The sequence below is a fragment of the Aedes albopictus genome, chromosome 3 (assembly GCF_035046485.1).
Source record: "Aedes albopictus strain Foshan chromosome 3, AalbF5, whole genome shotgun sequence".
NCBI lineage: Eukaryota > Metazoa > Arthropoda > Insecta > Diptera > Culicidae > Aedes > Aedes albopictus.
In genome coordinates this window covers 276,540,423-276,552,191 of record NC_085138.1, presented here as the reverse complement: position 1 = coordinate 276,552,191, position 11,769 = coordinate 276,540,423, and the positions used below count along the sequence as shown (strand labels likewise).

At 39.5% G+C, this 11,769-nt stretch overlaps 1 protein-coding gene across 2 annotated transcripts; it reads right to left on the bottom strand.

Annotated features, from left to right (window-relative positions):
* Positions 1 to 6,416: 6,416 nt before the first annotated feature.
* On the bottom strand, positions 6,417 to 9,220 carry LOC109420402 (acetyl-CoA acetyltransferase, mitochondrial). 2 transcript variants are annotated; one of them, XM_062860936.1, is made up of 4 exons: positions 9,062 to 9,220; positions 8,246 to 8,891; positions 6,947 to 7,505; positions 6,417 to 6,730 (listed from the first exon to the last, which is right to left on the bottom strand). In XM_062860936.1, exons 1-4 carry the CDS (start codon positions 9,080 to 9,082, stop codon positions 6,439 to 6,441), a joined length of 1,518 nt encoding a protein of 505 aa, XP_062716920.1. In that variant the 5' UTR covers positions 9,083 to 9,220; the 3' UTR covers positions 6,417 to 6,438. The 2 variants fall into 2 exon arrangements, with proteins under 2 accessions (XP_062716920.1, XP_019550276.2); XM_019694731.3 differs by lacking the exon at positions 6,417 to 6,730 and having other exon boundaries at positions 6,779 to 7,505.
* Between the last annotated feature and the right edge of the window lie 2,549 nt (positions 9,221 to 11,769).

Genomic DNA, 11,769 nt, shown 5'->3' with positions numbered 1-11,769 from the left:
GATTTCTTGTAGGTTATTGTTAGAGAAATTTCATAACGGTGGGATTCCGGTTTCCGAACCGCCTTTTCCGATGGTAAGAGCCCAATTGATTCCCTTGATTCTTTGGGCTTGAATTATATCTTTCAGGGAGCTTTGATATTAGGCATATGGCCGATGTGCTTTCCAGTACTGATTGAAGTTGCTGAATGTATAAGCAATGGCAAACAGTTCTGTGAATATCAATTCTTTAAATTATCTGATCTGTATTGTACTGAACCATCTCCAGGGAAGGCGGAACTTACTTACTTTCAGTCCTGAGCACCCACGGTTGTGCAGAGGGCCGAATTGAAAGATCTCCATCCTGGGCGATTGCCCGCCATCGTCTTGATCTGTGGCCAGGTCAAATTTGTTGTCGACTTGCTATATTTTGTTGTTGCGGCTGCGTTGTCATGGGCCTCTAGGTCTGCCTCTGCTGCGATATCCTGTAGGGTTCCAATCTAACGATTGCTTGCCGATTTAGTTTCCGCCCCTGCGTAGAGTGTGGCATAGGGTGGCCCAAGCGTTCAATAAATAAACCCTTTTGTATTTTTGTAGGTGACTATATGCCAAACAACTTTGTCGAAGACCGTGAAGTGATCCGACGGCTGTGAAAAAAGTAATACCCTAGGCAAAGTGAGGCAAAGTATTGAGATTTCTTTATTGATATTATTCCTTTACATGTATTGGAAAAACAACAACAAAGTTTATCCTCACTTTACCTAGGGTATAAATTTTTCACAGACGTTGGATCGCTTTGCGGTCTTCGACAAAGTTGTTTAGCATATGGTTACCTACAATAATACCAAAGCGTTGGATTATTGAACGCTTACAGCGCCACCTAGCGGCAAAATTCGAAAACTTAATATTTATGCATACATTTGGCCAAGTTTTCCCATACAAACTTCAAACGTTTTGAGCGCCCCCTTAGGCTCAACCGATTTTGCTCAAATTTTGAACGTAGCTTCTGGAAGTCCAAAACAACTGATTCAGGAGATACGACTTGGCATTTTTCGAAATTTTTGTTTTTCATATAAGTGTGGGCCACCTTAGTGTGGCACCTCCACTTTCGCTCCCGAATTTCTGTCGCTGTCGGCTTTTGATTACATCGACGATGGAGCTCCACGTTGGAGATCCAATTGTGAGGCCACTATCTATCCACCACGGTGGATAGGTCCACTGCCTTCTTAGCTATAGGTACAGTCCGGTTTTTTTTTTACGCGGCCACGTAAATGAAAACTTCATACAAAATTTTCTTTCGTCGTCTTATTTTTGCATGATTCGTCAAGAAATGCTACGAATTTTTTTACGTGTTTTTTTGAATTTTGAACTGAGTGATTTTACGCTGCCTCACCGCATGGCTTCCGATGGAGGAGCATTTCTACTCAGCCGCTGTATGCCAGAACAGACACTGTTTAGGCCGCACCTCCTCGATCTCTAGCTGAAGTCAGAAGAACAACAGTGTTCAGGCTGCACTATCAACTAAGCACACAACTTTTAGCTGGAGGTCTTTGTCATCGCTTGATCCGTGGAAGCATGAGGTAGGAACTTGTGAGGACCAGAGCTATGTTGGAAGCTCTCCTTATCGACTCTCCGTTTTGCAGCCCAGGGAAGGCTGAAGTATCTAACTAATCTGGTTTAACTAGGCTGACCATACATACCGTATTTAACGGGACAGTACCCTTTTAGTATTTCAGACTGAATATTTTAGTTTTGATAGAAAAAAATGTAAGCTAAAATTTTAAAAATTCAAATATTATTTTATTATTATTTAATAAAATAGATGTTCCTTGATTTGAAAATTTTAATATTTTCGTGAGTTAAATCTGGCAGGGAGTTAAACTGCAGTTTCTCGGCTGTTCGGGCTCGAAAGAAGTTGATCATCAATATTAATTTCTATTCCCGATCAGCCTAGATAGCCGTGTAGTGGCGGTAGCAGTTCCTTCAACTGGCTAAGAATATCACTACGGATTGTCTGATCCGGTGGTAAGAGTCCACCAAACAGGCGACCCCTAATTCATGGTGTCATGCGGCTAAATGCGTACTGTGCCTAAGAATGGATGGTTAGGGGGGTCTAATAAAAACCTAACCGCTAACGGTGCCTGTGGAGTACCAGGGCACCCTCCACAGTATTTTGCCCTTGCTGTGTTAAACGGAGCAATGACGCAGTGGACCGTATTTTTCTCCTGTAAATAATAAAAAAAAAAATAAGTAGGTACTTATGCTTCACTTGTTTGGTGGCCCAAAACAAATGAGGCAACCTGTCAAAAGAAGCTAAGTGAGCTACAAAGACTTGCCTATATATCTATGACAGGAGCAATGAAAAGCACTCCATCAGTTGCTTTGGATGCCCTTCTCAATTTACTGCCATTGCATCAATTTGTTAAACTACAAGCGGCAAAAAGTGCCCTGCAGTTTATACATTACAATAAAGTCCTAGACGGGGATCTTGTTGGACATTTGAGGATTATCAAAGATTATCAAGGATTCAAATTAAACATGGACATAAAAACAGTAGAAGATTGGATGATAACGAAGACCAACTATGATGTTCCCTTCAAAGTGGTGAAACCATGTCGCTATGTTTGGGATGCTGGTGGGCCAAGTTTACATCCAGGTTCTATTGTATTTTATACTGATGGGTCCAAGATGGGAGACAATACTGGAGCTGGTGTTTTTGGCCCCGGTATCAGTAAGGCTATACCAATGGGATGCAGTCCCACTGTATTTCAAGCGGAAGTTCAAGCCATTCTAGAGTGTGCCAACATTTGTCTGAAAAGAAATTATAGGTTTGCCAAGATCTGTATTTTTCCCTGGCCAAGTTCGCAGGGGTTGACGGTATTAAAGTGAAGGAGTTTCATTTTTATTATTGTAATGTAGTGTTCTTTAGTGAAACATATCACCTTTTTAACACTTTAATGCGCCTCCAACGGTTCACCACGAACCGGCTGCTGCAGATGGAGTATGGCTGATCATATGCATCAGACATGCTCGATAAACAGGAGGAACCGCCGGGGCTCAGTAGAGTCTATTCCCAAGCAATAGTTCCAAGTCAGTTGGATTTGAGAAGGTTTTGATGATCGTTACAAATCCTAATAAAAGTATTATAGGATTTGTGACAGGTTTTGGAACCTTTTACAGCCAGCTGACTTCAAAATGTTGTTTGGGCTCTATTTCCCACGTTTCTCGGTTGATTTTGATTAGTAATTTATTAATGTCATAGTCGCTTTTTCGAATTTTTACAATGTTAGTTGGTCATATTTTCTTTAAATAAAGCAATTAAAATCGACCAAAGAATCAATAGTGGGAAGGAGATTTGCAGCACTTAATTGTGCTGATAGATTCGAAGCTAACGTGCGAACACTTAAACGCATTGTTGACGTCAATGCGTTCGACGTGACATGTTGGACAAAAACTGACTGCTTCATATTAACTGAACAACGTTACTTGTGTATGACTAGGTTGACATTTCTAGGCTACGCTTGAGAAAATGACATGGTTCATCTAGGTAGGACGGATAGAACAATTGAACGAATTATTTTTAATTATCTCTTAGATGTTCAGAAGTTCAGTTACATGTTTCTGTGGATTTTGGGCCGATGACAATTTAAGGATACAAGAGATGAACACAAGTAGAAAACGATTAGCGAAATCAAGAAAACAATTTGACACAGGATCGACTATATTTTCACATACAGGGTTCGATTGATTCGATGAGAAAAAAAAACAAACATACGACAACTGACTTAACGAGGAGAAAAACATATTTAACCATACCACAAAATCAAACAAGGAAACAAACACAAACCGTGTGACCATAACACTACATAGGCATATCCTGACTGACTGACCAATTGAAAACTTTCCAACCTTCTACCGTAACTTTCTGAGTCAGTAGGCAACAGTGTCTTAATGGATATCATTTTCCGCGTACGGCTGGCAAACTGCCTCTGAAAGATTACGTACTCTTTTCTATCTTCGGGTCTAGTGTAGAGGTTTCAACTCTATTCAGAGTGCAGCTAGAAACCTAGCAAAAAAAAAAAAAAAAAAAAGATCTGTATTTTTTCGGACAGTCAGGCGGTTCTAAATGCGCTAAAAGCTTTCACGTGTCAATCAAAGCTAGTGTGGGAATGCATTATTTCTCTGAAGCAATTGGCCAGTAGGAACTAGGTAACTTTATACTGGGTGCCCGGTCATTGTGGAATTCTGTGAAATGAAAACGCCGGCAATTTAGCTAGACAGGGTGCGGCATCAAGCTTTGTAGGCCCTGAACCTTTCTGTGGAGTTCCTGAGTGTGCTCTTCGGATGAAACTAAAAACTTTGGAAATGTCCACGGTAGAATCTAATTGGAATGCCACGAATACATCCAAGCAAGCAATAAGTTCATAAAACCCAGTGCAGAAAAAGATTAGAATAACCAGCCACAGAAATCCAATGTCGCGACTGTTCGTGTGACTAACATCTAGTTTGCCTCGCCCTTACAGCGTCAGTAGCGGTACTTTAAGTGTCAAATAAATTTTGTTTACCAAAACAAAAGGTCCTCTTCAAAATGGGCACGTAAACATAATCAATTATTACAACTAAAGTTATTAAAATAATTTAATAGGAAAACTGAGTACAGCGCCATTGGCGTTCTAGTGTATTTCTATTAGAAAAAGCCAGGTCCATACTGAATCTAAACAAAAGAGATCTCAGGGTAATTACTGGTCTGATGACTGGCCACTGCCTGAGTAAATATCATCTAAGTAAGATTGGAAAAATCCAATCCTCCGAGTGTCATTTCCGTCAAACGGATAACGAAACTGCCGAACATTTACTCTGCAACTGCGGAGTGCTGTACCATCACAGATTGGATATTTGGTAAATGGTTTCTAGAGCCCTTGGAAATTCGGAGAAGTAATCCCAACAGGGTAATAAACTTTATAAAACGAGTTGTGCCTAGTTGGGATCAGGTGTTACATCAACTATTGTCCATCACAGCTCAATTGTGACAGGATACTTGACTAGCACCAAATTAAATATGGGTCAAACCACAATATTCCTAAATAATGGACGTAGTGGGTAAAAGGCTCTACAGATGAGGAAAAAAAGAACAAAAAAAAACTGCAGTTTACAGTTTAAAAAGGGCCTGTCCATAAACTATGTAGACTTTTAGGGGGACGGGGGTCTGGCCATGTCTATGATATTAAATTTTGAAAATTTTGTATGGACAAAAGCCTACGAGAGGGAGGGGGGGTCTGAGATGGTCAAAAATGAGTCTACGAAGACTTTATTTAAATTTCTAACAAATATAAAATGTAATTTGTGAAATGTTAAGTCGTGAAATTGCATGATATTAGAGTGTAAACCCTTTAAATTCCCCTACAGAAGTCTGCAATTTTTAAATTTAACCCGGCTGCGGTCGCGTCGTGTACTGAGTGCATGCACCATGAAAAATGCACGCTTATGATACACAGCGTGAACGTAGGCCGTTGCAGGTAGTAGAAGACGCGACTGCTCGAGGGTTAACATCATTTTAATGATATTAAATGGTTTTACATAATTATGTAGTAGACAATTAAGTCATGCCAAATGGATCTAAATCTAAGTCAAATTGTTACTTTATCAATATGATTCATCGGAAGCTTATATTATGAAATCAAAAAAACAAAAAAAAAACGTAAATGGACTAATTTATGACTTTTTTAAATTAATTGCATTGAAAACCTATCATAAAGAAATTTTAGAACTTTCTGAGGTACACGATTTTTTCTACTACCTCGAATATATCTCCGTCTATCGTACCATTACTTTCCAGACGAATCCTGTCGTGCTCGGTTCTGCATATTATGTACATTAACAACCTGCATTCACAACCTGTCCAACATTTGCTGCTTCGCGTTTCTGACGGGTGTATAGCTCTGCCAGCTGTTTCAAATGTTTTGGCTATACCTAATATCCATGTGATCCGCAAAGCAACAGGGTATCGTGAAAATCGTTTCCCGGCTAGCTGCGGCTGTCGAGCCCAACTCGTGCTTTAACTTTCCAGGAAGACGTTTAAGGCATTTCCTCTGTTTAAGGTCGTTTCCTCCGTTACGTTAGTTCCCCGTGCTCACGTTCTCCAAGTCGTTCAGGTGCTCATCGAAGTACTGCTTCTACTTTTCAATTTCCTCACGTTTGTCTATCAAGAGACTTTTCCCGCCCATGAAAATGAATACTTTTCATATCTTAAGTTATGAAAAGGTTAAATGGGGCTGTAATGCGACTTTCATTTCAACTATTTGTGTAAACCGGATGATTTCGAATTCGAAAATGACGATCTAGATCAGCAATGGAAAGGATAGCGCTTAGCCTTTTTGCCACAAAAGTTGCCCAACGTAGTCGTGGAAAAATATTAGGCTTCTATGCATATTAACTACATATTTTACATGGGAATCTTACATTTTATTTGTTTTCTGATTCAGCTAACTTATGTTCTAATAAATTGCTATTCAATCTGTGCATACACAAAAACTGTCCATTGAGGAACAGCACTGGAATGTCGTACCGATACAGTCGCAAAAATTTGATGTTCTCCTTTTTTGAAATGTCCACTTTTTCAAGCCGATAACGTCCATTGAACTTTGCCTCCAGTTCCTCCACCAAATCATCGCACAACGAGCAATGGTCGTGGGTGTAAAGCGTTAATGTCGGCGTGGGTCGCCCCGTATTCGAATCTTCCGGGGAAGGATTTGCTCTGTTTTCAATATGCAATGGAAGGGGGAAAAGAAACGGAAGACAACCGTTAAACGGATTGAAATTGGTTTATTTTCACAGATTGTATTACATGAAACAGTTTTTAAAATTCTAATAAATGCACATTTTTCATATCATATTGAAATCCCTGATCATCTGTTTTACAGAATTTTTGGAAGCACTTGTGACAGTTTTATGATGAAAGCAATGATCTTACAGTTTTTCGATCAGGATAGACGAGGCACCACCTCCACCGTTGCAAATGGAGGCACATCCGATTTGTCCAGTCTTCAGTGAATGTGCCAAATGAGTCACCAAGCGAGCACCGGACATTCCAATTGGATGGCCCAGAGAAACGGCACCGCCATGTACGTTGATCTTTGCCGGATCTATGTCCAGTTTGCGCTGGTTGGCAACAACGACCACCGAGAAGGCCTCGTTAATTTCCCACATGGCAACGTCTTCCTTGCGAACTCCGGTCTGCTGAAGTAGCTTTGGAACAGCCAGAGCCGGAGCAATTGGGAAATCAATCGGGTCCGTCTCAGCATCGGCGAATCCAACAATGCGGGCCAGTGGTTTGCACTTGAACTTTTCAGCGGCTTCTGCAGTCATTAGAATCAGTGCCGATGCTCCATCGTTGAGAGTGGAAGCATTTCCTGCCGTAACTGTACCATTTTCGCGCTGGAACACGGTCGCCAGTTGACCGAATTTATCGAAATTGACTCGCTTGTATTCTTCGTCTTCCTTCACGACAACATCCGGTTTGCCGCGTTTACCTGAAAAGGTATATTGTTTAATGCAACAATGAAGTTAAAACAATACTGGCCCTGATGAATCAATCATCGATTGTCTGATATTTGTTGGAAGACCATTCTCCAGAATTCAATTTGTCAGAACACTGTTTAACCGGTTTTAATGAATACTACTCCACTGAACGTATCATAAATCAGGTATTTTTTATCTTGTGCAAAGCCAACACGAAAACATTTTTTTTATATGTTTATATGTCCCGTCAAACACCTGAATATGGACAGAGAATTTCTCAGTTATAATGCAAAACTTTCTAAAATTTCAATAATCGAATCTTTACTAAGACTTTTATTAAGTGATACCAATAGGAAATTACATACAAGAACCATGAAAAGCTGTTCAGTAGTCGACAATATAATTTATCACAGGGCAAGTTCGGTTATTTTAGGCAGTGTTTTCTTCATCATGGGGTGTATTCCAAATCTTGTTGACTCTAGAATTGGCCTAAACCTTTCCCTAACAAACTAAATGATACGATTAGGTAGATATAAGGCAATTTGGGCGACAAAAATCCTTAAATGATTTTGAAAATTGCTTCAATATATGGAATGTAAGGCCAAGGTCAAATCATCTTATTGGCAAAATAATACAACTTGCATTTAAAAACATTTTATAAAAGGATAATGATAGAATTTTCTGTAACAGTCCATTCTGGTGAACGGTCTTCTGGCTATTGATTTTCCGGCATATATCACCTATCACCTACCTGGAATCGTCACTGGAGTGATTTCAGCGTCGAAGGCCTTATCAGCCCAAGCCGCAGCACTGCGCTTGTAACTGTTTACGGCAAACTCATCCTGATCCTGACGAGTGATGCCCATTTTCTTGGCCGTATTCTCAGCACAGTTACCCATGTGGAACTTGTTGTACACATCCGTCAGCCCGTCGAATACGATACCATCAGTGAGTTGTACCCCTCCGTATGGAGTGGCACCACGCTTCAAGTAGTACGGTACATTGGACATCGATTCCATTCCTCCGGCCAGCACGACTTCCTGTTGACCCAACATCAAGGTCTGAGCTCCCAGCATAACGCTCTTCATTCCCGATGAGCACACCTTGTTGACGGTGGTGCAGATGGTGCTCTTCGGCAAACCGGCAAAAATCACGGCCTGTCTGGCCGGTGCCTGTCCCAGGCCGGCAGCGTTCACATTACCGATATACACCTCCTGAACATCACTGCCAGCGATGCCTGCCTGCTTGACAGCACCCTGCACGGCAACAGCTCCCAACTGGGTGGCCGTCAGAGACGACAGAGAGCTCTGGAAACTTCCGATAGGGGTTCGGGTTGCGGCCACAATGACCACATCGTGTCTTTTCGTCGAATAACGGCGAACTCCTTGGGCGATGGCCTTCGGTGGCGAGAAGAAAAATATGTAAATTAGTAAATATAGATGTTACACAATCACCGGTTGAGAGATATTAATACAAAAAAACTTCTTGTTCTTCTACGTCATGAGGAAACCGGTCCTTAGCAACAATTGTCATAGAAATTAATGATGTATTTCACATAAGTATCTACCTGATTCACTTTGAGAAACATGTTTGAACCCGTAAATAATATTTTTCTAATCTTAGTAGCGATACCGACTACGATTTAATATTTAATTTAATCAATTATCGCTTCAAGGGAGACACACCACGATGCGTGTGTGTTCAGACGTATAGGTAAATGAACTGAACTGAAATCAGCAAGCAGGCAGCTTCAAATCGAAGCCAGTCGATGTCTGAAACGTGATGAGTTGAACTGGGATTCCTAAGTTAGCCTGTGCCAAACGTACAGATAAGAGACGAATTCCGAGAACGGTAGTCTCGAAACAAAAAAACTTACAGATTATTTATTGTTATTGACTTCAAATATTAAATTTGGAGTTGTAGAGACGCATTGCCTCCGAAACGCTAAAATTTGAAAAAATCAACATTTTGGGCATTCCGGAATTTCGGCTTACAAATCTCATAATTAGATATGTTGAATTAAACTTAATTAATTAAATTTGGTCGGGGTTCTGCTAAACCGAACTAAAGACCATTTTTTGAAAAATTGAGTTTTCTTAACCATTAGGTGAAGAAAATGATGATCATCCTTCCATGTAAAAATCCAGTAATTCTGACAGCTCTTCATGGAGTAAATTCAAAATTTCTGTTTGGCGGAACATACAAAACATTATGTATTTTGCGTCCAACCAGAATGAACTGTAAACCATTCGATAGAATCAGCGAAATATTTTAGTTTTGATCCAGGTGATGAACATTTCAAGTTCTCCTCATAGCCGTCAGATTTCTAACTTCTAAACGACTCATAGATACAATCGGTGAGAGAAATGAACACGTTATTAGAAATATTGGTGTTGGAGGAACCAATTATGTTTCAATGGCGCTGATTGCCATTTTTCCAAATCACATTCAGCCAGACCGAACCAAGTCCACAGCATTTTAGAATCAATTTATTCTCAACAATACAAAAACCAACTGGTTTTTAATACCAGCGTTATGTCGATACACCTCATACCGTGTATGTACCAAACTTTGCGCAGTTAAGAAAAATCAAATTTCTAGTCGTTATAAAAAATACAAACAAACAAAATATATCATGAACAACATGCTCATACGATAGACTAATGATCCTTCTTTGAGTCTGAAATATTAAAAAATTCATAATAATAACCAAAAAATACTTAAAATAGAAAAATTATTTCATTGCCTTGTTCCTAACTTTGCGCACAAAATCTTCGATTGTTCCTAACTTTGCGCATAGTGTGCCTAACTTTGCGCATGCTATGAATTGTTCAAAAAAGTATTGCGCATTGCGCGGTTATAAGTGCGACGATGAAGTGCGGAATTTCAAATAGAAGTGCGATTTTGCGTCAGATCGTTCCGGTGTCTTCACCGCACTTATTAGCTCGTAAAGAATAAGTGCGGTGAAGACACCGGAACGATTTCATGCAATATCGCACTTTTATTTGAGATTCCGCACTTTGTCGCAGTCCAGTTAGCAATGCAATAAACTATAATCAAAAATGCTATTATTTAATATTTGCCCATGAAAGGACTGTTCACAAATCACGTCTCAATGTAGACAGATGGAGAGTGCCATAGTGCTACGGTTCATACAATTTTCTACTAATTTCTATACAAAATCTGCTACATGGTGGAGAGACAGGCCTGAAATTATCAGTACTGGTGTTACATAATATTTGAATAGTTCATATGTCATGTATTAACGTTCAACATGCATTTACTGAAAGTGCGCAAAAATTAGGAACACAGGGCAAATAATGGTTCCAAACATTGCGCACCACTATTTACTAATTAAATTGAAAAATTTATCACGAACTGTGATTAATATTACTAGAATATCACCTTTTTTGTCAATTAACTGCAAAATTAATCATAGTTGCACAGTTTTATCGAGGAAAATGTTGATTTTTAGTAGAGTTACTTCTTGGCAACCGTGTTAAGGCGAGGCAAATTTTGACATTTTTGTGTATTTTTTGTTTATTATTCAACATAAACAAAGATTTTATGGCAATTAAATATTTGTCAAATAATGTTTATGTTTACACAATGCTAGTGCAATGATTAAACTGGTAAATATGTTGACATTTAATTATTTGTTTCGTTATTTTACAAGAATGCGCAAAGTATGGACCTGCGCAAAGTTAGGTGCGCACACGGTACTGGTAATTTAACACAGGAGCCGTCATTGATCAACAAGCCTAATTAGAATAATAAAGCTTGAAAAAACTCAAATAGGGTAGGTGTGCCATCAGTAATCTCATGCCCCCATTTTCATCCTATTCGAAAACAAGTGATTACGGCACCGATTGACTCCGTTCTTTTTGTTTTCATGGGTGCTCACTTCTAACAAAAAATACAAAAATAAGAAACAAAATAAACAGCGCCTCAATGCTTTGTTTTTCGTGGGATGAAAATGGGAGCCACATGCTTAATAAAGGAACCAATACCCTACTTGGTTCGCTTTGGCTGATCGATAAATGGCGTTTTCACGAAAACCATCCTTGAGAAGAATGTTTAGAACTTGATTCAGACTTAACGACTGACCTTCAGCAAGGTAATATGACCTAGAGGTAACGCGCTTGGTTATCACTCAGATGATCCAAGTTCGAATCTCTTTCATATTTTTGAAAACTTTCTTGTACTTAGTGCACTTTGGCAGAACATTTTCATGGTTTTCTTCGACCAGCATAAATTTTAAGTACACAAATTTCT